Source organism: Antechinus flavipes, chromosome 4, assembly GCF_016432865.1.
Source record: "Antechinus flavipes isolate AdamAnt ecotype Samford, QLD, Australia chromosome 4, AdamAnt_v2, whole genome shotgun sequence".
Lineage (NCBI taxonomy): Eukaryota > Metazoa > Chordata > Mammalia > Dasyuromorphia > Dasyuridae > Antechinus > Antechinus flavipes.
Window position 1 is genome coordinate 4,905,559 of NC_067401.1, and position 25,916 is coordinate 4,931,474.

Genomic DNA, 25,916 nt, shown 5'->3' on the forward strand with positions numbered 1-25,916 from the left:
AAAGAAGTCTACTGGGAAGTATGGCAAAGTATATAGAAAAGAAATCAAAGTAATTGGGAAGAAGGGAACGAGCACCTTCTGTGTGCCAGGTGCTATGCGACGTACCCAGCCATGTTGATGTGGTTATTATCCCCACTTTACAGATGAGGAAACTGAGGCAGACTGAGGGGAAATGATTTGCCCCGATTCCGAGGCTGAACTTGAATTCAAGTCTTTCTGCCAAGGCCCCAGAAAAATGAAGTTATTAAACTAAGGTTGTGCAGAAAATAAGGGTCTGAAATGGAATTTTAACTCAGAACCTTTTGTCTTAAAAGTGAGGGCTCTTTCCCAGAAAACACCTTCTAAGCCTTAGAAAAAGAAGTTGTTCTTATCATTGTGACTATGCAAAGGCAGAGAACATCCCAGTTTAGCCAAAGAATATCTGGCCTGTTTGGGGAAGCCTACAGAAAATCAGTTCAGCGTTTATCAGGAGGCCCCCTTAGAACACGCTCCCTGGCGGTTCTGCTCTGATCATCTCTCTCTCATTTTCTGCCTTGATGGTTTTCTCCTAGGAATTCAACTAGATCATATCTGCCTTCAAGAATTGTTTATATTTTTGTTTTTGATGTGATGTTTGGGAAAAGGGGGATGGAAATGAGGTTCATCATGTGAGAGCTGCCCTATTTGCAAGCGGTGCTGCTGGGGGTGGGAGCGAAGGTTTCAGTCTGGGCTGCAGCACATCACGCGGAAGGCTCCCCGGCTCGTGGCCTTGGGCTGCCGGTCCTGTAGTGGCCGGTTTGCTTGGAATAAAGAGAGCCCTTCCATTTCTTCAGCAGCGGCCGCAGGCCTTCGGGGGTCCGCTGGCTGGCTCGCCGGACAGGGTCGGGGAGGCAGCTCCATTTCCATGAATTAGGTCTGTACTGTGCAGTGGGCACCTTGTGCCGACCAAGAACGTCTCCCTTGAGGTGGGATGTGGGTGGGCACGGGAATGTCTAAAAGATCAAGTTCTCCGGCGTGTGATTTGCACGCTTCTTCCCTTTGTAAACACATGGCTCCCACTTGGGGATGACCTTTTTCTGGTTCACTTCTACAAATCCCTTCCCTTCTCCCCAGAGGCTTTATCTAAAGCTCTTTCTTAAACTCCCGGAGAGTTCCTTGCTCCTATCTTGAGGTTTTGAAAGCCTTCTTAATGACCTTCCGGAACTCCAAGCTATCTCTTAAGACCCCAGACTTGTAGATCCTTGCCTGGAGGATTCAGAAGAGGAACTTCTGTCCCGGGCAGGTCAGTGAAATCACCGGAGTAGATTAAAAAACATTTTGGGGGGTTTTATTTAAATGATACTTTTGTATGAGAAAGGAAAGACTGGACTTAGTTTAGCCAGAAAGTAATGGCAAAAACAAAGCGCTCTGGAAAGTTGCTTTAACTGAAGGAGAGTGGTACTAGATCAATCTAGATCAAAGATAGCTAGAGACCAAGGAGGCTCCTGAGTCCATCCCTTCAGTTGTCATGAGAAAGACCCAGGGTCCCACTGATAAGTCACATTGATTGTGTTAGCAGAAACCAAATTAATGGCATTCTCATCTACGTTCTGCGACCAAAAGAGGGAATTGTCCATGAAGTGGAGAATCTCTTTAAGACAATTAGTCAATTGCTTTTCAAAGCTGTCCTGCTTATCTGCGGCTGCATCAGACTTTCCTTCCTTTCTCTTTTCATTGCTGGAAGGAGGGAGAAGCCTTAGCCTTCTGGTCTCTCCCACCCCAACACAATCCAGGAAAAGAAAGGAAAAATATCCCCTCGAAACAGATTCCTCCCTACTAAAACATGCTCTTTTGGTGGGTCCCGCAACCCTCTGGCAGGAGCTCGGGAGCCTGTTTCACCGTCGCTCCCCTTGAAATGCTCTTAGCCGTTTCAGTCGGTGGGTTTCTTGCTTTCAGAGTTGTTGTCATTGTCCACATTCTGTCCGCGTCATTTCAGAAGGGAGGGGATGCCGTTAGCATGTCGGGCTCCAGGAGATGGGGGATGTCATGTTGAAGAAGGCTCATCGGCCGTACTTTTGGACAGACGACCAGAGAATCTTGGGGGGTTGGGGGGAGCATGTTTCAGCCATAAGGAAAAAACAGCCTTGTACAAGTGGTCGCACATGCCCATTTTCTGCTTCCTTCCCAATATTTAAGTCAGTCTTTGTATGATTGTCTCAAGTGAGAAATAAAAGAAGGCCCAAGTCCAGTGTATACTATGGTTGACCCTGCCTCCACCCGATATTGGACACTGGCTCAGTTCATAGATTTGGTCCTGGTGGGAATAAAAGTGGGAAACCCTGACAGGATCCCCTCCCCCCCCAACCTTCCAGGTCTGGTGACAGGGCCATGTCTGTGGGAGACTTCATGCAGCATGAAATAGATTTTGTTAGAGCAGATCTGCCTTTTTTCCGGCCCATGTGACTTGGGGAACTATGCCATCCCCCATCGGTAAGTGCCCCGACTCCCAGGGAACGGGATGCTGGCTTTGTGCTCCTCCATGAAAAATAGAGCCCAGAGATAATGAGGGCTGTCTTCCTTTCAGCCGGGCCAGTGCAGAATCGGTTTTGCTTCTGATGCACATTTGCCGCAGCGCGCCTCCCCCCAGCGCACCTGCAGTGCCTTCCCTCACCTGCGTCTCCTGGGAATCCTGGCTCCCCGACAGCTCGTCTCCAAGAGCCTCTTTCTGTGGGGCCCCTTTCTGAGCCCAGACACCCCCGTTATTTTTTACATTCACTCATCTACACTCATCTACACTGAATCAGTGTAGATTCACCTTCTGGGTCGTTTCTCCATAGCTGAACCACGAGACAAGGCCCTATACAGAAGCACTTCATGAAGGGGCAGATCTTCGGGGGTCTGTGCCTCTGGCCCAGCTGTCTCCCCTTAACTGCTTGTTGTCAGGAGTCGGGCGGTCACGGGGCGATCATCGGGGCGACGGGAGCCGTCCCCACTCGAGCCCGTTTCTCTGACCCGGCAGGGCCCACTTATGTGCTGCAGAGAGCCATGAGGCTCCAAAACTAAGGAAGGGCGGCCCCTCGGGGAGCCGGGATTGGCTATTCATGAAATAACAATGATCGTATTGTCGGGTACACACACATCTCCCCCGACCCACAAAACCAGCTGTGTATTCAGAACAAATAATGTTTTATCTTGTTCACTGACTGGGATGAATGGGCAGGCCAGGTGGCCGTGCCGGGGCCCCACCAGGAAGAGAAGGCATGAATGCCAGGCCAAAGAAAACCGCTCGGGTGGATGGGATGGCACCGGGACAGACCCAAAGGGCAGAACATTGGCGTGGGCCATCGGCTCTTGGCTGTCATCCGTTCCCGGAGCGTCTTCCAACGGGGGTGGGAGTGTTTCTTCTCCTGTAAACGGCCATTGGGCCCACCCTGACCGTGCTCTTGTCTCCCCTTTCCAACAGACGCGCGCTGTGAAAGTGCGGCCCTGGGAGAGCCAGGTTTGCCCGGGACGGATGTCGTAGCGACAGCGGCCGGAGCCTGGGGAGGAAACATGAAGCACTAGCCCCTCCCAAGGAAAGGGTTTCAAGATGGCGGCTCAGCGGATCCGCGCGGCCAACTCCAACGGGCTCCCGCGCTGCAAATCCGAGGGGACGCTGATAGACCTGAGCGAGGGCTTCTCGGAGACGAGCTTTAATGATGTGAAAGGTGAGCTGTGGGAGACGGCCGTGGCCTCGGGGGGCCACCTGGTGCGAGGAAGGATGGGGTAGATGTGGAGGTTGGGGGTAGATGTGGAGGTCGGGGCTGCCCCTGTGTGTGTGGGTCCTTGTTGCTTGCCCGGTAGCCTCCAAGCTATTTGAGAGCAAGGGGATCGTTGCCCCCTTATTCATTTCTCAAGGTCTGGCTCAGCTGGCACATAGTAGGTAGGCGCTGTATGTTGACTTTCTACCTGATCATGTTAGGGCTCAGAGTGAGAAATGTCAGCCAAAGAATCTGACAGGGAGAAGTATAAAGAGCCTCTTCCCCAGAGGGAAGGATGGATCAGTATTCCCAGTTGGGAAGGAAGGGTCAGTATTCCCCATTGAGAAGGAGGGGTCAGTATTCCCAATTGGGAAGGAAGGGTCAGTATTCCCAGTTGGGAAGGATGGGTCAGTATTCTTGGTTGGGAAGGATGGATCAGTATTCCTAGTTGGGAAGGAAGGGTCAGTATTCCTCATTGAGAAGGAGAGATCAGTATTCCTGGTTGGGAAGGAAGGGTCAGTATTCCCCATTGAGAATGAGGGGTCAGTATTCCCGATTGGGAAGGAAGGGTCATTATTCCCAGTTGGGAAGGATGGGTCAGTATTCTTGGTTGGGAAGGATGGATCAGTATTCCCGGTTGGGAAGGAAGGGTCAGTATTCCCAGTTGGGAAGGATGAGTCAGTATTCTTGGTTGGGAAGGATGGATCAGTATTCCCAGTTGGGAAGGATGGGTCAGTATTCCCGGTTGGGAAGGTTAGGTCAGTATTCCCGGTTGGGAAGGATGGGTCAGTATTCCCCGTTGGGAAGGATGGGTCAGTATTCTTGGTTGGGAAGGATGGATCAGTATTCCCAGTTGGGAAGAATGAGTCAGTATTCCCGGTTGGGAAGGATGGATCAGTATTCCCAGTTGGGAAGGATGGGTCAGTATTCCCAGTTGGGAAGGATGGGTCAGTATTCCCAGTTGGGAAGGAGGAGTCAGTATTCCCAGTTGGGAAGGAGGGGTCAGTATTCCCAGTTGGGAAGGAGGGGTCAGTATTCCCGGTTGGGAAGGAGTCAGTATTCCCAGTTGGGAAGGAGGGGTTAATATTTCCCATTGGGAAGAAGGGGTCAGTATTTCCCATTGGGAAGGATGGATCAGTATTCCCAGTTGGGAAGATAGCAGGTGATCATTTAAATGGTGCCCAAGGATGAAGGTCTAGCAAGGAGATCAATGTTGGGGGAACAGCTTGTGGACCCAAAGGGTGCCTTGATCTTTCACCAAAGGACTGCAGTTGCCGTGGCCTCCACCACAGCCTCATTCCACTTCCTCTCTGTGGGGGTGGGTGATACCAAGTTTATTGCTCTCTCCATTGCACTCCCCACCTCCGGGGCTGGATGGAGGACCCTCGCTCCAAAGCAGGAGGGGACCGAGAGGCTGCTGTCCCAACTCCTTATTTCAAGATGAAGAAACTGTCAGTCGAGACTGAGCACAGCGTGGTCCTGGGATCAGAGGATGGGCCCCTGCCCACCCTGGCCTCGTATTCTTGATCAGAGGGGCAGCTCACCCGACTTTTCCCAAGTCTCGGTTTCCTCGTCTGAATAATGACAGGATTTTCTTTAAGGGCATCTCTCGGGGTGATGTTGCTGCAGACTTGGAGCACCCTGGGAAGTGGCCGGCTCCCCTTCCGTGCAGCTGCCATTTACATTGAATGCCTGTACAGATCGTTGGTCTCGGTGGCCTGGGTGAAAGCCCCTTGCTAGCAGGGTAGGAGAAGGGATTGGAAGCCAGGGCTTCTTTACTCCAAGTCAGACTGTCTGCCTTGCGACTCTGTCTCAGACATTTGGTCTTGTCTCTGCCCGGGTGTCCTGGGCTAGGGACACCTTTTTGTTGAGGTGACCCGATGCAGTAAGGAGAGGGCTGTCCTTGCGGTCCGAGCAGCGAGTTCGAATCTAACCCACTTGGGTGATCCAAGTGTTCTGGCCCTCGGACCCTGGTTTCCAAACGAGGAGCCTGGACCGCATGAGCTCTGGATTCCAAGGTGGGCCGCAGGCCCCGCCCAGTTCCCGAGCAGGGTCCAGCCGCCTGTTGCCAGTGCTAACAGTACCCACTGCTGTGAAAACCAACCCGCCCAACGGTGCAAGTGGCACAGACCCCAAAGCTCATTGGTTCCCAAAAGGAGAATGGGGCTGTGTACGGAGGTCAGGTGACCTTGGGGGAGGGCTGCGGAAGATGCTTTAGATGTACTTGCTAGATTAAAAAATGACATTTAAAATATTTGAAAATTCTGGGTGTGGCAAGTGAATGGGGGGGGGAGGGGGACCGGGAAGGAGCCGGACAGGGCCAGAGCAGAGCTTAGGAGGAGGCAGGAGCCTCATGGAGGCCTGACTGTCCCTGCTTGGGGCCAGAGACCTCACCCGGGCAGGGGGCCAGGATTTTCCCCGAGGCAGCTGCGATGCTGACATTCTGGAGGCGGCTGGGCAGAGGGGGAGGGCCGGCCCTGGCAGGTAGAGAGCTCCCCGTGATGGGCAGCGTTTCATAAACACCAGCCGGGCATGTGACAGGGATGCTTCCTGGTCAGGTGGATCTCCGGCCCCGAGGGCCTGTGACTCAGAAACGGCCGGTACTCCGAGGTCACCTCACCACTGCCAGAAACTCATCCTATCCAAAAGCTGCCCTGTCTGACTTGATCATTTTAATGTTTAGGTGTCTACAGAAAAGAAAAAGAAAAGAAATCATTTCTAAGGGCAAGAGTTCTTACTTTGTATGTTTTATATATATGTATATTTGTATTTACATATATATTTATATATGTATATACATATACACCCACAAATGTATGTTATATGTGTGTATATATATATGTATGTATGTGTATATATATATATATATATATATATATATATATATATGTATATGTATATATGTGTGTGTGTGTATATATATATATATATATATATATATACATATATATGTGTATATATATATATATATATATTATATATATATATATATATATGTATATGTATATGTATTATAGACGGACCCTTCAGCATTCTGGAACCTATAGACCCCTTCTCAGAATAAGGTTTTAAATGCTTAAAATAAAATAGAATGACAAAGTGTTTAAATACAGTGATCTTTTTTTTTTTTTCTTAAGTTCTTCAACCCAGGTTAAGAACCTTTGTCCTAGACTCCTAGGTTTAGACCTGAAAGAATATTATCCCTGCATTTCCGAGTCAAACCGACTTGGAGTGATTTGTTCGAGGGGTCAAGTAGGCAACGAACGGCCGCCCTGAGTTTGGAACTTGGTTCCACGTCTCCGCATTCATCATTTTTTCTAGCTACCACCTCTCCCTTTGATTTCTACCCACATGCGGACAGACTGGGATGAATAGAAGGGATTAAGGAAGCCTTTTGTTCATTCCATGAAAATGTTGCTTCATGGGTCAAGTTGTGAGTTGTTCCTCATTGTAGTTGAGATTTTTCCTAGGAAAAAGTACTTAAAGGGTTCCAATAGCATCTGTCCTAGGACCAGAATCTTTAGTCAATAAATACTTATTAAATTGAATTAATCGGAATGAATCCTGGAGTCCAAGGACCTGATTTCCAATCCCACCTCATCTCTTAGTTTTGGGTATAGACTTAGGAGTCACTTCTTCATCTTAAGGAAACTGAGGAACTTAATGGCTTCTGGGCTTAGGAATTTCCCAACTCACATGTGCTGGTGTCTGACATTCTAAATGGTATTAAATAAATAAAATAAGATGAGTTTCCGTTGGGAAGCCATTGGCCACTCCTCTTCACCTTCCTCTTGTTTTTTCAAACTAATAATGCTTCTCAACAATATGGTGATTCAAGGCAATTCCAATGGTTTGGGATGAAAGTTGCCTTCTGTATCCAGAGAGAGAACTATGGAGAATGGAGACTGAATGATCGAAGAATAGTGTTTTCATCTTTTTGTTTGTTTGTTTATTTTTTCTTTCTCCTGGTTTTCCCCCCTTTGATTGACCTGCTTTTTCTTGCACAACACGACAAACGTGGAATTATGATTAAAAGGATTGTGTCTATTGCACACTATATCAGAGTCCTTGGGGAGAGAGGGAGAAAAATTTGGAACACAAAGTCTTACCAAAATGAATGTTGAAAACTCTCTTTACATGAATTTGGAAAAACAAAATACTATTAAAAAATAAGAATGCTTGATGTTTCTGTAGCCCTTCTTAGATGTACTCCATCGTGGGTCAGTCACTTTGCTAGGCACAGAGGGGACAAGTAAAAAGAATGAAATGATACTACCTTGACATTTTGGTTTTCACAATCACAACAGTCTCCTTAGGTAGATGCCCTAGCCAGGGGTCCTCAAACTTTTTAAATAGGGGGCCAGTTCACTGTCCCTCAGGCTGTTGGAGGGCCGGACTATAGTAAAAATAAAAACTTTGTTTTGTGGGCCTTTAAATAAACTTCATAGCCCTGGGTGAAGGGGATAATCATCTTCAGCTGCCGCATCTGGCCCGCGGGCCATAGTTTGAGGACCCCTGCCCTAGGCACTAGCAGTTCTGTTTTCCAGAGGGAGACTGAGATTTGGGGAGATAGTGATTTGCCCATGGTCTTGCCCATTTCAGAGGCAAGATCTTCCTGGCCGTCCATCCATTCTCTCTAGTCTAGTCTTTTTCTTTGAAATCCATCTTTAGGCTGGATATTTGTCATGGTGGTTCATGGGACCGTAGCTCTGGAACAGAAGGAACGTTCAAAGACTTCTAGCCCGTCTCCTGTATGTTAAGAAACTGAAGTCTAAGGAGACTGAATGATCTGCCCCAAAACCTTGAGTTCATGGTGCCAGAGCCGGGATCTGAACCCCTGATGTGGGATTCCAGATGTGGCTCTCTCCACACCTCTGCTCCCTGAGGCCTTTCTGGCCTTTCCCTCTCAGACCCACGTTCCCCTGTCTGTCGAGAAGCCCCCACGGTCGATGGCTCACTGACTCTGTTTACTCTTTTCCAGTGCCTTCCCCCAGTGCCTTGCTTGGTGACAATCCTACGCCGTTTGGAAATGCGAAAGAAGTGATAGCAATCAAGGACTACTGCCCTACCAACTTCACCACCCTCAAGTTCTCCAAAGGGGACCACCTGTACGTCTTGGACACCTCGGGCGGGGAGTGGTGGTACGCCCACAACACCACGGAGATGGGCTACATCCCCTCCTCCTACGTGCAGCCCGTCAACTACCGCAATTCGACGTTGAGCGACAGCGGTATGATCGACAATCTTCTGGACAGCCCCGACGAAATAGCCAAGGAGCTGGAATTGCTGGGAGGGGGCTGGACGGAGGAGAAGAAGGGGTCGAATAAAGCCCACAATAATAACCCTTTCTGGAACGGGGTGCAGACAAACCCATTTCTGAATGGGAACGTGCCCCTCATGCCCAGCCTGGAGGAAGCGGTCCCCAAGACCACGGTGGACTTGCTGCTTTTTGACACCGAGGTGTCCCCCCCTTCTTATACCACAACCGGTTCGGTGACCGCCAACAGCGTCGGCAATATCTTTGACGAATTGCCGTCCGCCAACCGGCTCTCCGATGCCGAGCAACCCGTCAAGCGGGACAACCCCTTTTTCAGAAGCAAACGGTCGTACAGCTTATCCGAGCTCTCCGTCCTCCAAGCCAAGTCGGATGCCCCTTCGTCGTCCACGTTTTTCACCGGGTTAAAGTCTCCGACCCCCGAACAGTTTCAGAGCCGGGAGGACTTTCGGACCGCCTGGTTGAACCACCGAAAGCTGGCCCGCTCCTGCCACGATTTGGACCTGCTCGGCCAGAATCCCGGCTGGGGTCAGACTCAGCCCGTGGAGACGAACATCGTGTGCAAGCTGGACACGTCAGGGGGGGCCGTCCAGCTCCCGGACACCAACATCACCATCCACGTGCCCGAGGGCCACGTGGCTCCCGGGGAGATGCAGCAGATTTCCATGAAAGCCTTGTTGGACCCTCCCCTGGAGCTCAACAGTGACAAATCGAGCACCATCAGCCCGGTCTTGGAGGTGAAACTGAGCAACATGGAGGTGAAGTCCTTCATCATCTTGGAGATGAAGGTTTCGGCCGAGGTCCGGCAGGACGTCGTCAGCAAGAGCACCGTGGCCGTGCAGTGCTTGCGCAGCGACATGAAGGAGGGGCCCTACGTGCCAGTCCCCCTGCTCTACAACTACGGCGACACGATCCAGGTCCACCTGGAGAACCTGGAGCCTTGCATGTACATAGCCATCGTGGCCCACGGACAGAACATCCTGTACCCCTCCACCGTCTGGGACTTCATCAATAAAAAAATCACCGTGGGGGTGTACGGGCCCAAACACATCCATCCCTCCTTCAAGACGGTGGTGACGCTCTTCGGGCACGAGTGTGCGCCCAAGACGCTGCTGGTGAGCGAGGTCACGCGGCAGGTCCACGGGACTTCTCCGGTGGCCCTGCAGCTGTGGGGCAAGCACCAGTTCGTTCTGTCCAGGCCCCAGGACCTCCGGCTGTGCATGTTCTCCAACATGACCAATTACGAGGTCCGAGCCAGCGAGCAAGCCAAAGTGGTCCGGGGCTTCCAGATGAAGCTGGGCAAGGTGAGCCGCCTGATCTTCCCCATCACCTCCCACGACCCCAACGACCTGTCCGACTTCACCCTGAGGATCCAGGTGAAGGACGACCAGGAGGCCATTCTCACCCAGTTCTGCGTCCAGACCCCTCAGCCCCCGCCCAAGAGTGCCGTCAAGCCTTCGGGACCCCGGAGGTTCCTCAAGAAGAACGAGATCGGGAAGATCATCCTGTCCCCCCTGGCCGCGACCACCAAGTACCCGACTTTTCAGGAGCGTCCCGTGGCCAGCCTCAAGTTCGGGAAATTGCTGAAGACGGTCGTGAGGCAGAATAAAAACCATTATTTGCTGGAATACAAGAAGGGAGATGTCATAGCCTTGCTCAGTGAGGAGAAGATCAAGTTGAAAGGGCAGCTGTGGACCAAAGAATGGTATATTGGGTATTACCAGGGTAAGATCGGACTCGTGCACACCAAGAACGTGCTCATCGTCGGGAAGATCCGGCCGTGCTTTTTCTCTGGGCCCGACCTCAGTACCAGCGTGCTTCTGGAACAGATCCTGAGGCCCTGCAAGTTTCTGACATACATCTACGCCTCCGTAAGGACCTTGCTCATGGAGAACATCAGCAGCTGGCGCTCGTTCGCCGACGCCTTGGGCTACGTCAACCTGCCGCTCACCTTCTTCTGCCGGGCGGAGCTGGACAGTGAGCCCGAGCGCGTGGCCTCCGTCCTGGAAAAGTTGAAAGAAGACTGTAACAATACTGAGAATAAAGACAGGAAATCTTTTCAGAAGGAGCTCATGATGGTAAGTACTTGGCACATCGACTCCCTTGGGGTGGACTTGGAAAGCGTAAGCATCTGCAAACATTTGCGATTTAGCTAGTCCCCATCACGGGATGTCTGCTTTCAAACGGATCCTAGGAAAGTATGGGAATAATGCCCATTTCATGGAGATTTCCAAGGCTCTGTTTGATTCATCACGGGGTATCCGGGGGCATTCTGACAGGTCCTGGGCACAGAAAAATAACTCACTTAGCATGCTTTTTAATATGGAAATGTCAGTGACGGATGCACAATGAGAGGGGAGTAGCAGCTGCTGTTGATGAAGCCGTCGTTTTGAATGGTTCTTGATTTTCAGCCTAAATCTTAACGCGGTTCCCAATTTCTTCCCGGGAGTGCAAATCGGCACGCGCTTCCAAGGCAATCTAGAGCCCGTCTTGCTGGGAGTCTTGGGTGGAATCCCTTAATGTGGATTTTTTTTTTAAAAATAGAGAATAAAAGCTTCTCAAGTGCTGCCATAGCCAATTATTTATGTTTTAATAACAAATACTAAGGAAAGGAAAGGATAATGTTTCACTAAATCCCCTACTTCTGGCAGTAGCTAGGTAGCACAACAGATAGAGCACCAGCCCTGAAGTCAAGAGGACCTGAGTTCAAATGAACACTTCCTGGCTATGTGATCCTGGGCAAGTCACTTAACCCCAGTCGCCTCAGCAAAAAAATAAAAATAGAAAAACTTTCCTCACTTTGAGAAAAGGTTGAATGTTAAGTGTATTGGTGAGAGCCTACAGACTTAGGTTTGGGTAAAGGCTGGACAAGCTCCTTTCCAACTCTGATATTCTGTGATTTTATGGAATATGTTTCCTTCAGGTAGAAAGGAAATGTTAGGGGTCCCTCCCCCCTTTTGTAATCAAAAACAAAACCCTGAAAACCAAAACTGTGGCTCTTAGTTAATTATTTATTAATTTATGGATTTCAATAATATGTTCCTCTAATGGATACATTATAAATGTGTCCAAGAGTTTTGATGGCAGCATGGAGTGAGTGGGAAGGGTTGTACATATTGGGGACAAAGTGGGGAGACTTGGGTGTTCGGCCAGTTCTACTGCTCACTCGATGTGCCCTGTTAGACCATGGATTCTCCTCCGGTGGGCCTCTCATCTGAAAACTAAGCAGGGTTAAGGATGATCTCCATGATTAGATGCCTCCAAGTTCTAATATATTTTCCTAGGATTTGATAGAATTTGAAAAGTACGGAAGTGTTTCTGCTCCTGCCCTTGGGTACTCAGCAAACGTTTTTGACCTACCTGCTGGATCACTAGATTGAGGTTGGGGGCTTTTTAAGGGCAAAGGAGGGAAGGGAGATTCTATCTTTTGCCTCTTTTTTTTTTTTTTTAATAACTTTATTGACAGAACCCATGTCAGGGTAATTTTTTACAACATTATCCCTTGAACTCATTTCTGTTCCGACTTTTCCCCTCCTTCCCTCCACTCCCTCCCCAAGATGGCAAGCAGTCCTATACATGTTAAATATGTTGCAGTATATCCTAGATACAATACATGTGTGCAAAACCGAACAGTTCTCTTGTTTCTTTTGCCTCTTTTTCTCTCTTTAGCATTTAGCGCAATACTAGGCACACAATAGGTGCTTAATTATTGTTTATGGATTTATTGCCGGTTTCTATGCTATGAAGATGAAAATTAAGACACTCCTCCCTTCCAGGAGGTGGAGTAGAAGTTGTAGTGACTGTGTCCAGTCTTCCTCATTCATGCTCAGGGTAAATGGTCAAAGAACTGATAGTAAAGCTGTCCTTTTGGTGGCTGACTTCTCCGGGTGTCCTTGGAGAAATAAGTCGTGTCTCCTTCCTTATCTCCCAAAGGAAGGCGTTTGCAGATTCCCAGAGCTCCTTTTGGAGCTAGATGGCATGATTCTGTGTCTTGATTCTTGCTCCTCTCCTTGAAAATGTTGGAAGGGAGAGCAGACATCCCTGTTACGAGATGGTGCTCAGTGTTTTGAGAACTGATCCGCCCTGAAATGCCAACCTACCGGTCTGTTATCAGAGCACTCCATCAACAGACTTGACATTCCACCCTCCGCCGTCGTTGGCCAAGCAGTAGACCTGGGGCCGCTTGGCGTGCTGCCAGGGGACCGAGATTTAAGGGCATCTGTCTCCAAAGATAAGGGAATATGTGCATATCAGCTTCCATGAACTGCTGAAAGGATTGGGTATCAGAGCTTCAGAAAGCCCTAGAGCTCTGAACTGTATTAATTTTTTTATCAAAGCTTTTTATTTTCAAAATATATGCAGATAATTTTCAACATTCACCCTGGCAAAATCTTGTTTCAATTTTTTTTTTTCTCTCTCCCTTCTCTTCACCTTCTCCCATAAATGGCAATTAATCCAGTATATGTTAAATGAACAATTCTTCTATACATATTTCTACAATTATCTTATTGCACAAGAAAAATCAGATCAAAAAGGAAAAAAAGGAGAAAGAAAACAAAATGCAAGCAATAAAAACAAAAAAAAGTGAAAGTGCCATGTTGTGATCCACTCAGTTGCCCCAGTCTCTCTGGGTGCAGACGGCTCTCTCCTTCACAAGACCATTGGAACTGGTCTGAATCATCTCATTGCTGAAAAGAGCCACATTTATCAGAATGATCTTCATATCATCTTATTGTTGCCGTGAATAATGATCTCTTGGTTCTTCTTACTTTCCTCAGCATCAGTTCCTGTAAGTCTCTCTGGGCCTTTCTGAAATCATCCTGCTGGTCATTTCTTACAGAACAATAATATTTTATAATATTCATATATCATACTTTATTCAACCATTCTCCAACTGATGGGCATCCACCCAGTTTTCAGTTTCTTGCCACTACAAAAAAGGCTGCCACAAACGATTTTGCACGTGTGGCTCCTTTTCCCTCTTTTATGATCTGTTTTGGGACACAGGCGCAATAGAGACACTACTGGAACAAAGGGTATGTACGGTTTGATAGATACAGTTTGGGCATGTGAACTCTATTAATTAACAGTCCTTTGGACAGCCTTCCTCCAAGAAGGCCTTCGGCAGGCTCCTTCTTCACTTGTCAGTGTAGTTTCTTCACCCCAAGGTTGGGATGTGTTTCCTTGTTTGGGGATAGAGAGGGATGCTCTCTGGAGACTTTTTCATTTTGAGGAGGTGCTAGAGGTCCAGGTCCCTTTGGATCATGGGTGATGGGTCAAATCCAGTAGTTAGGAAGCTGTCTTCAGTCAAACAGAAAAATGTCCATCCCTTTTTTGCATCCTTGTGAAAGTTGGCAGAGATCTTCCAGGAGAAGGTGAGAATGGTAAAGGGTTTAGGACTGAATGAGAGTAAAAGGGCCAGGAGTTTAGTTGGCAAAGAAAGGAGCTTTGGTACCATCCAATGAATTTGTTTTGTTTATTAAAGATTTGAAGAACTTTAAGGCATCAGCAAGGAGCTAATACCCAAGGAGAGACGAGTGAGGTTTAATCTACTGGAGAATTAAGTGATGAAAAAAGATTTGTTTCAGTGTCAGAGACTAAGAAGGAAAGAGTGGGAGGTGATGTCCAGGGGGTTTTGAGAGGAAGAGAAAGCAGGAAAAGGGAGTTCCTGTTGATTGACCTCAATTTTCTCCCTAATATAAGAGCCGAGGGCTTGGACTGTTAGAGTCGGTGGATGAACTGTGGGGAATCGGGGAAGGAAGTAAAGATTCAGACTAGCTTCTGTGGGGACAATAAGCTAGCGATTGGTACAGTGAGACCCCAACTGAGATTGGAGGACATGAATCTGAACCATTAAGTCTGACTTTTTCTCCAGTCGAGTTCTCAGTAGGTTTTGATTAGTAGGAGACACGCATGGTGGGTGCATTTCTCTGCTTATTCGTGATTTGGAACACTTCTTACTCTGCTGGCTGATGACTTGCCTTTTTCTTGTCGGAACTCTGTCTCCGTAGCCTTTGATCATTCATCTATTGAGCAATACCTCTTTCTTACATTTCTCTCCATCCCCGTTTATTGGCTGTTTATCAAGGAAACATGCTTGAAATTCTCAGCTCAGTGTCTCCTTTCTGCTTGCATCAATTTGGTTCAAATTTATATTTTATTCATACCACCTGTTTTTCCATCACCATAATTCCTGACATATCCCTTTTCTCTCCACCCCTTCTGATGAAAAATTTAAAAGTCGAACAAAAGCAGTTAAGCAAAAAGGACGTGATATTCAGTGCTCAGCACACCCAGACCTGCACTGATTTTGCTCGTTCCAAAAAAATAAAATAAAGCTTTTGGATTTTGTCAGTGAAATTATCCATTTTATCTTCTCTCCCCTTCATCGAGCACTCCTTTCCCTTCACTGTCTTGCCTCCCTCTCTGACTTGCCCTTCCTGCACCCCTTTTCCCCCACTCTCATGTCTGTTAGAAGCAGGCAGCCCGGACCACAGAGGGATGCAGAGTTTCTGACCAGCTCTCCCTGGTAGTTTTGGCTCCCTTGGGCCTTGGGGTTCCTCCAGAAAGCTTCAATCTCACCCTCATCAGTGCTTATCTGGATTGGAGCAGGAGCCCCCTTCTAACCTTCCATTCCTGTACTTGTGGCTGTGCTGACCTTCCAGAAATCTGGAAATCTCAACTCGTTAAAAATCTTCCTTGGCTCCCAATTGCCAAAGATAACCAACTCTTTTCCCTTCCAGTTAGCATCTTCCCTTTCCAGCCTTATTTATTTCGGACAACATATTCTCTTTTATAGCCAAACTGCAATAATGTCTCTGTAACTGAGGGAAATAATGTCATATACACTGTCGTACAGGGGGAAATGCTCCCCATAATCATTTCTCTCTTCTCTCTGCCATCATTGTGCCTTGGCTCAAGCTGTTCTCTGGTGCAAAAAATGGTCTTTCTTCCATTTTCAGTTATTTGACTTCCTGCCCCTCTTTTTGAGCAAGATTTCAGTGCTGCTTTTTCAGAAAGCCTTCCCTGAAATCTGTCTTCCCCCTTCCTTCCCCAGCAGCTTCTTTGTCACCAGCAGCCCCACCTCTGAACCAGCCAGCATGAGGTAGTGATTAAGGTTACCATATTGTCACTAATTGGTGTGAAAATCCCAGTGAGTCACTCTTCCTCTGCAAATGGGAACGAACTTCCCAAATGGTGTGTGTGTGTGTGTGTGTGTGTGTGTGTGTGTGTGTGTGGTTGGAGGAGGGCCATCCAACAATTCCCAGTACCTGTTTTAGATGGGAAATGGGGGAGGGGGTGACGTGACTAAAGATGGTCCCGTATCTTGAGCTGAAAATGCTATCCTAGTAGCTCCAGCCCCACTCGTGGCAGAATTGAAAGTGTAATGCTTTGTGAACCTTTGTTACACGAGCTCGAACAATTTCATGCCAATAATTAAATTTCACCCGGGCTGAAAGATGGAGATGAGATTAAGGAGACTGAGCTTGGCTAGTGACTTAGCAAACAGATTGATTATATGTTTGTTGTGGCAGATTGAGAACCCTTTTTGCCAGATATGCGAGTCCTAAAAATTGAACTCCAGCTTTGGATGATTCTAGATGCACTGTTGGGTTTTTTAAAATTTGTTTAAATGTATTTTTTTCAATTATTAGGCTTTTTCCCCCTCTTTCCCACCTCCCACTCACTGGAGGAAAAAGAGAGAAAGAAGAGAAAAAGAAGGAAAGAAGAAAGAAAAAAAAAGCATTGTGTTATAGAATTATAGTCACAGAAAACAAAGTGCCCCGTTGGCCCTGTTCATAAATGTGTGTCTCATTTTGCATCAATCCACCGTCTGTCTGTCTTGCTTCCTCATCTCTTCACTGCAAGGAATCATGGGTGCTGGGTCTGGATCCTCCATAGTCTCATCTTAGCTTTTCTTAAGTCATGACTGGTGGGCAACACAGAGCATAGTTTCCCTTTATCCAGGGGGCACAATAGACCGTGCCAGATCGAAGAGGTAGCTTGGAACGTTCCCTGAGCAGGCTGGCGAGGGCACTGACCCTGTCTAACAAAGTGACTGATCCCCAGGGGAGGGCCGATTTGTGTAACCATGGTGATGCCTTATGTTTGCAGCTGATGGCCCTGATCCACAAAACACCACCTGCCTAGAAACCCACCTGCCTGGATGTTTGCCTTGGAGTGTTTAGACAGGTGCCCGTGACTTGTTTTCTGTGTGTTTTTGGAAAGTGATACAGGATCTGGGATGTGGACATAAATGGGGGTGGTCCATTCTCCTCCCGTTGTTGGGAGTCCGGTCACACTGTCCCACTAAAGTAAGAAGGGGTTCCATGGAGAGCCAAGGACCCTACCTCTTACTTATTCTGCTCTTGGGTAGATCCCCGAACTTGGGCTCCCGCTGCTTAGAGCTGTTTGAGCAGAAACTAGGTGACCATTTATCAAACAGGTGACAGTGTAATGGGGAATTCCTTACATCTCCATTAATAAAAATATTGTTGCCGTGTTTATTTTTTGTACGGATAATATCTTGGATCTCATTGATAAATGAGCCTAGCAATACGAATTGCTGAATGTGACTTTGGGGGCATTGTACCAAATTGCTTTCTAGAATAATTGGATCAATTCAGGGCTTATCTTTTATTTTATTTTATTTTTTTATTTTGTTATACTTGGATTTGGTGGGGTTTTTTGTTTTTATTTTTGTTGAGAGGCATTTGAGATTAAGGGACACAGCTAATAAGTGTCAAGTATCTGAGGTCAAATTTGAACTTGGGTCCTGACTGTAAGACATCTGCTGAACCACCCAGACCCTTGTATGTTTTATCCCATTCGATCCTCACAACAACCCTGGAGGTAGGTGTTAGGGTTGCCCCCACTTTACAGAGGAGAAAAGTGAGACCATGAGAAGTTAAATGACTTGCCCAATGGTACCTAATAAGTATCTGGAGCAAGATTTGAACTTGGACCTTCCTGAGCAGACAAGACTTTATCCAAGATGCCATTTTGTCCAGCATGGGTTGGACTTGACGTATGCAGCCGGCTCACAGATTCTGAGACTCCTCTGACCCATAGCTTCTTCCTTTCTTGTGACCGTGGGCACCCACAGTCCTCATGCTGTGACTCCCAACCACTTCACAGCTTCCAGTTAATGCTGGAGTTGGAGAAGCCAGTTTGAGCAACAGAGCGCGTTTGGGGCTCAGCATGACCAGTGTAGATGGCCTCCTAAGCAAGCCCTGCCCAGCTCATTTATCTGGAATCAGTTCATGTATCATATAATCTATAATCAGTGAGTGATCAGCTCATGAGAGGAGCATGGCCATATATATTTACAAATGTTTACTTTCCTATTTATTTCTTTTTTAAAATTATAGTCCCATTTTTATTTTTAAAGCTTTTTATTTTCCAAACATGGAGCATGGATAAATATCGAACTAGAATGTCTAGGCCCGAGAAAGAAGCAGCTTTAGTTTATGGGACTTTTCTCCTGCCTCTGTTGACGTCTCAAAGTCCAAGGTGGTGCAGTTAGCAACTTGACAGCCGAAGCCTGTGATTTACTAGTGTTTTCTTCTGGACCACTGGGGGTGTCTGATAAAGCAGGTTTCCAGCTAAAGATCTGAAGGGGGGGTCCTGGGGTGAAGGTCGGAAGAATCTGGAAGGTGGGGATGGGGAGGAGCTGCGTTCCAGGCAGTGCATGGCTCTGGCTGTCCGGGAGGCCTGGAATGTCGAGAGGGTGTCCAGAGGAAGGGGGCGGGAGGGGAGGGAGAGATGGCTTGTTGTTGGGAAATGCTGGTACTCCGAGGCCAAGCTGGGATGTTTGAATTTGATCCTGTTGGCAATAAGGACTCCAGCGAAGGGCACAAATAATGTGGTTTTATTTATTGCTCTCAAGGCTTGGAGGAGAGGAAGTGAAATAATAAAAGTAATGAGATTTTATAGGAAGATTCAGCTGATTTTGCACACAGAGGTATACAGACATTTGGGAAGAAGATGAAATAAAGAGCTTGCAGGAAAAATGTCCCCAGAGCTTTTTCTACCCTCTTAACTTAGTGTAAACTTTTAAAGAGAGGGAGGGACCATTAATACTTTGCTTGGAAGACCCTGCTGAGGTCCTGGGGCCCAAGGCTGCCCTCCTCCGTGTTCACCCAGTGAACGATGGCTTCATTCAGGCACTGAGGTTTCGTTCATCTCAAGTCCACCGAAGTGACGAGCTGGGCCTGCTTGCCTTAGCACACAGCTGCTGGACCCCCACCAAATGGTGCAGGCAGTTACCAGTCACCAAAGAGCTGGCTTGTCTGGGAACTTTGGGTTTGGGCTTGCAGGCAGTGAACCCATTAGAAAGTGTTCATCCTTATTCCACCCCTTCAGTCCCAGAATCCTCAGAAACGTGCAAATAAGTGCTCGTTTCCTCAGAAATCTCAGAAGTGGGGGCCGAGAGACTTTCACCAGTTTTGTTTTTCCAAGATTTACAACGGTCACCTTCAGTAAAGTGTGGATCAAAATCTCACAGAGAGGATGGGTTTGATCCCATTTCCTCTGAAAAAGATACTTCCATGTTCCAGTTTAGTATCTTGACTTTCTTAACATGACTGCAAGGGGAGCTTGGAACAGATGGGAGTTGGGTGTTTAAAATGCTTAGATTCTTGACCACATGACCTTGATTGAACCATAATTTATTTTCTCCAGCCTTCAACTTTCTTCCCTATAAAATGAAAATATTGGCCACTGCCTTGCATGTCATGAAGGATTAATATGAATTTAAGACTTCACTGTGAACAAAACAAACAAACAAACAAAAACCATAAGAACCAGATAAATAAATGTCTTACTTTTGAAAAAAGGAATTCAAAAAGGGCTGGTACAGTGAGAAAGACTACAACATATTTGGAATATGATAGTTCCAAACCTCCAATCAAGATCCAAAATAGAGCCTTTCTGGGGTAAGAAATAGGTCCCCTGAAAAGCAAAGAAAGATATAACAAAATTATAAATTATTAACAAATAAATGAATAGTCAAGGAAGAAGATGGCTATGGAAAATCCAGAATAGATTTCTATTCTAAATAGGCATATTTATGTCAAACAGTAAAGGACCAAAGTATGATTTTGTATATATTCTATTTTCTTAAAGATTTGTTGATGCCTTTTCGAGACGTATTTCTCTTCTTCCTCTCTTTGTCCAATGAGACTTCCTCTTGTATGAGAGCCAGTTCAGCAAAACCAGCCAATGGAGTTCTGCTTCCGTGTAACTATCGTTCTATACCCAGAGTACTCCACATTTCTCCCCCCTCCCTAAAATAAATAAATAACCGGTCTGTGTGGGTTTTTTCCCTTTGTGTATGTATTTAACTTTTTTTTTTTTTTTTGGATGGTGTGTTGTTCTTTTTAATTGAGCAGAGAAAGCTGATTACATCTGGTCAGTCTAGTTCTGAAACGACTGATTAGTAGAAAGAAGCCCATTCATCCTCCACCTTTTTTTCTTCTCCCTCAAAATGCATCCAAGTGCAGCTGAGGCTGGATCTCTGAACAGGAGCCAAGAAGGTGGGATAATTTTATTGATCCCTCTGGGAATTAAGGGGAAATCACACCAGCTCCTTCCTTGACCTTCTTGTGCCAGCCAGCAGTAAGCTAGTCAAGGACAACATGCTTACCTGAGGTCCTGAGAATAGCCTGTGTACTTTCATATCAGCGGTTGGACGTAAGCTCCGTGAGGTCGAGGGGACTTTCAGACTTTTACTTTTGTAGGCCCAGGGCCTAGCACAACATGTGGCTAAATACTTTCAGGACATGGGTTCAAGTCCTGCTCTGCTATTTATCACTTGTGTGACATTGGTCATTCTTTGGTCATCAGCCCCTTCTTTGTGGTCTCCTTCCAACACCCTAATTGTGACAGTTTTCAGAAAAAAATCCCCTTTCAGAAAAGACTCCTCCAAAATATGTGAATGAAGGCTTGTAAAAGACAATATGGCGCCAGGGGGAAAGATATCTATCTCGGGAGACCCAGGTTCAGTTCTTTTTATCTCCAGCTGCTCATGCACTTATTAGAGGATTAGCAGCTTTGTTTAACTTGGAGGAGAAAGAAGCTGTTACATTTAGGATTTGGGAGGGAGCTCTCGTTTCTGCCTCTGCTTTATACATTCCCTGACACCCACACGGGCGAGTGAGCCCCAGTGTCTTGGAGGCGTGTTCCATGCCTAGTCATCATTGGTTTTTTCCCCATGTGTCCCAGGAAAATTGACATCCTCTGATCTTTTAAGCCTTAGTCCCAAGCACCGTGCTGGGGATACAGAGACCAAGTGCGAGCTGCCCTGAACTTTGAGGATCTCAATACACCGTGTCAGAAAATAAACATATATAATTATGTGCAAAATAACTAGAAGGTGGTTTGGAAAACAGGGCACCAGTAGCTTGCGGGGGCTCCATCTGTGTTGGAACTCATCAAAGGCCATGGCCCAGAATGGTCAAAAGTGTCACTGGATTGATTGGGCCATTAGCAGGGACACAGCTCACAGCTGTACTGGCGTAGGATTATGGGAGCATAAATTCAGAATCAGAAATAATCTTGGACATCCTCTCGTCTGGTCCCTCATTTTATTTGCAAAGAGGGGGAAAAAAAGGGATTCCCAGAGAATGGAAGTGGCTGCCATCCCTACAGGGCTTCGCAAACAGGAGAGGGCTACCAAAGGCCGGCTGGTGATGATGGTGGCCATGGTAATGATTATGGTGGCGATGGCTATGAGCATGGTGATGGTGATAAGGAAGTGACTGCCCAAGCGCACACAGAGAGTAGGTCGTTGAGCCAGCATTTCTTTCACTATGGAGTACCTTGTGTGGAAGGCCATTTGTGCTTCTTTTATGATTAAATTTGTTATCTGAAGTGATAATGGTCATAACAGCTAGAAGGTGACAAGCTCTTTAAGGTTCACAAAGCACTGATGTTGTCTCATAACAATCTTGAGAGAGAGTATTATTTATTCACTGATGAGGAAACTGAGGCTGAGGGAGATTAGTGACTTGCCCAGCGGGACAGAGCCAGAGTCTGAATCCAGGAGCTGCTCTTCCTGGTTCTCAAGTCTAACCCACCTTCAGTGGTCCGGGTTTCTGGGAGGCTAACTTGGGTCTGCAGTCTCATGTGCAGCGTGCTTAGCTTGGGTGCTCAGAGCCTCACCGCTGTGTTCTTGTTCCTCCAGGCCTTGTTGAAGATGGACTGTCAGGGCCTTGTGGTCAGGCTCATCCAGGACTTTGTGCTCCTGACCACCGCCGTGGAGGTGGCCCAGCGATGGAGGGAGCTGGCCGAAAAGCTCGCCAAGGTCTCCAAGCAACAGATGGATGCTTATGAATCTCCCCACCGGGACAGGAACGGGGTGGTCGACAGTGAGGTGAGGAGGGGCTCCGTCGTTGACCCGGGAGCAGCCGAGCCCCGTGGCACAGGATGGAGATGGCCCCGTGGATGAAACTGCTGAGGGAGGAGGGGTCTCGGTGGGAAGAATTCTTATGTTCCAGCTGCCCCAGAGCTCAACTGGCCTGGGTGTTGGTGGGTTTATTTTTGGGCTCAAGGATAGCTCTTTCCCCAATTCTTCTGGGCAGATAAGATGACCTCTCTTTTTTTGCATTCCATCTTTAGATCAAGGCTTTGGGCTTTATATAAATAGGCCCTTTTGAGATACATTTAAGTCCCTTCTTGGGCCTGACTAGGAATATATCATTAAAGTAAGTGATGGCTTCTAGGATCCCAATAATAATAAAGAGCAGTGAGGTCTCTTTTCCTAGACCCATCATTGTCAGTTTCTCATTTTCTTGTTTATGGACTTGACCCTAAATTTTAAAGGTGATCAGCCCATCGTTAAAGACATTTTAGTGTGGACAAAAGAGAACTTGAAACGGAGGACAAGTGTCTATGGTCAAGTCCCCATCCCTTTGTTGAAATAGTTTATTCTTCTATAAAGTGAAGGATGGTGAATAATTATTACAAGTCACCTCTCAACTGTTTCATCCCCAAAATACTAAAAGTATTTTTTAAATTTATTTTTTCTTAGCTATATAAGGTTGAAATAATAGTTTTCCTGCTTCCTAACTTCATCCCTCTCTCCCTTTGTCTTGGGCTAACATTCTAGGCCATGTGGAAGCCTGCCTATGACTTCTTATTGACATGGAGCAATCAGATCGGGGACAGCTATCGGGATGTCATCCAGGAGCTTCATTTGGGCTTGGACAAGATGAAGAACCCCATTACTAAGCGTTGGAAACATCTCACGGGGACCCTGATCCTAGTGAACTCCCTGGATATTCTGAGGGCAGCTGCCTTCAGCCCCATGGACCATGAAGACTTTGCCATCTGATATGGGGGCTTTCAAATCCCTTCTGCTGCTTTCTCTTTATGATGAATGGCCTTCAGCCCAGGATGGAACTGAACACGAAGAGCAGGCCATGCGGTACAGACCAGAATGCTCTGCTCCAGACCGGTACCATGGCCAAGGACTAAGCATCTCCTTATTCTTTTCTTTCCCATCCCATTTCTCCCCCTTCCTCGCTATTCTCCCGACCCAGGACCATCCCGAAGAGATTTTCTATTGTATATTGTTGCCAATCAAACGGACTTTCTACTTGTAAAGTATAAAATGAAAAATCATGTTTTTATAGCTATTTGGAGAAAACATACAGAATATCTAATTTTTTAACAGACAAAAGGAAAAAAGATAAAACCACTGATGAGGTGAGGTGAGGAAGATATGGACTTTTTTCAAATGTATAAAGTCTTTTTTTTTTTAAATTATGATATGCTTTGTTTTCTTTTGATCTTGTAAAATATATATATTTAAAAAAATTTCTCTGCTTTTGACTCCCCTACCCAGTTTTGCATTTCAGCTCCGTGAGGCTGACAAGACTCTTAATCCAGCATGATTAGGCTAATGGAGTGGATTCCAGCTTCTAAGGTCCTGAGAGAGGGAAGTGAGATCTTCTGAAATGTCTTTAATCCAAAGCCTGATTTACCCTCATTTGAGAACGGCCCAGGCTTTGTTCTTTGGGGTTTTGTACCATCGGAGTTTTGTTCATTTTGGGATCTCTTAGGGTGCGAATCAGCCGGTGAGCTTTAGCAGGAAGCTCTGCAGCTGACCTTATCATTGTGTTCCTGGCAATCAGGAAGCAGCTGGGGAAAGAAAGAGCCACCTCAGACACAGTAGAGGGATTGTGGTACCTAACTCGGTATCCCTGCCCTATATTTGGCGTAAAGACGTGCATCCCCTATGGTTCACAGGCGTGGATTACCCGGCAGGGAGGAGCCGCCGGAATCTCTCTCCCCTAGACTAGGCAGGCAAATCGGTCCTTAAGAAGCTCGTCACATAATCGGTGGATGTGATCGAGAGAAAATCCTTCCTCTAGACTCTGGCTCTTTTTCCAAATGCAGCATCCGCGACCCTCCCTCACCACCAGTGTCCATAGGCAGCCTAACCAGGACCGTCCCATGGTCGTTCCTGGCTCTCCCTTTGGGAGTACCATTTACCAAATTAACGACACTTACTGGGCTCCTCTGGGAATCCCGTTGGTTATCGTCTTCTTTGTTCTTCCTGTGGGTCCCTGGAAATAATGGGGGTGAGAAGGGTTTTAGCGTAACGAGGAGATGTAATTTGGAGTGCAAATATTCTTTGACAAAGGAAAAATGTTTACCCCACACAGCAAAAATCAAGTCCCTGGGGAAAGAAGGGTTAAACCCACAATAGAAGGAGTCCTTTGTGAATTCTGAAGCGAACTAGGCTGAGTGTGTGTGCAGGCTGGTGGCGGGTCTCAGGTTCTGGTGAATGGTGGCTGGGTCTAGGAAGGGAGAGGCTGGTCTCCAATGGCCAGGGGGAAAGGGGAGGTGCCGAGGGGCCAGTTCCAGAATCCAAGCAATTGATCCCTCTCCTGTCACAAGACCCAGCAAGCCTTGCTCCCCGAGCACCCACCCTCCCTCCTAATCTGCTCTGCTGGGGTCGGCTTGTCTTGCTGCTGGACGCCAGTGGGAAGCCAGAGCAGCTGCTATCGCAATTGAGGAAAGTCTGCCCCAAACTAGTGCCAGCAGGGCTTTTCCTCTGTGAACCCTGCAGATGTTTCCAAACAAGGAAATTTGTTCCCAACTCAAAATGAGAGAGAAGTCTCTGATTGTCCCTGAGCAAAGCCTTCCTCTTCCCTGACGCGGCCCAGGACCTCCTGGGCTTCGGCTCGGATCAGAGAGAAAACAAAATGGCCGTTTGCACCTTAAACTCATGTCTTTTCCTCAGGGGCTTTGAGTAGTTTCCTATGCAACTTAACCTTGTAGCACAACCAAAATTCACCAAGTTGCAGAAGCTTTTTTTGAATGTTACAAACCTGTTGAGTGTTTTTTTTCCCCCTGCACCAAACCAAAATCTAAATAAAATTCGAATGAATCAGTTGTAGCTTTGTGTCTGAAGGGGGGCAAAGGAAGGCGCTGTCAGGGCTGGGAGAGGAAGGGAAGAAAGCTGCTCCCGAGAAGCCATTTTTCCAGCTTCCTTTGAGAATGATGTGACAACTGTCATATTTTTGGTGTGACACTGAAGGGCTCTGAAAGGCAGTGGAGTGGATTTGAGGTGGGTGATTTGGGGCTTGAATCCTGGCTGCTTAATTGCCAGTGTGATCTCAGACAAGTAGTTTCTTCTCTAAGCCTCAGTTTCCCTTGATTTGAAATCAGGAGATTGAATTAGATGGGCTCTGAGGTCCTTGACAGATTGTATCTGTTAGCCCTACCTGTGTGAACTTGAGCAAGTTATTTTTTGTCTAAAGCCGCAGTTTCCTCCTCTATAAAATGAAGGGATTGAGTAGGGCTTCCTGAGAACCTTTCCATCTCCAAATATTTGATCCTATACATGGTCGCCATCGAACCACATCACCTCTCCGCATCTCTTTCATCTGTAAGACTGGGATGGATTGGTCCCTGGGTTTCCTTCCAGCTCT

General features: G+C 47.1%; 1 protein-coding gene across 1 annotated transcript in view; it reads left to right on the forward strand.

Moving 5' to 3' along the window:
* The window catches only part of SH3BP4 (SH3 domain binding protein 4), a 105,429-nt gene extending 80,054 nt beyond the window's left edge, over positions 1-25,375 (forward strand). The window contains exons 3-6 of the mRNA XM_051998903.1: positions 3,422-3,665; positions 8,680-11,051; positions 22,160-22,348; positions 23,084-25,375. Of these exons, the coding sequence (XP_051854863.1) occupies positions 3,548-3,665; positions 8,680-11,051; positions 22,160-22,348; positions 23,084-23,308 (2,904 nt within the window). The 5' untranslated portion in view covers positions 3,422-3,547 and the 3' untranslated portion in view covers positions 23,309-25,375. The remainder of the gene's footprint in view (positions 1-3,421; positions 3,666-8,679; positions 11,052-22,159; positions 22,349-23,083) is intronic.
* The last annotated feature ends 541 nt before the right edge of the window (positions 25,376-25,916 follow it).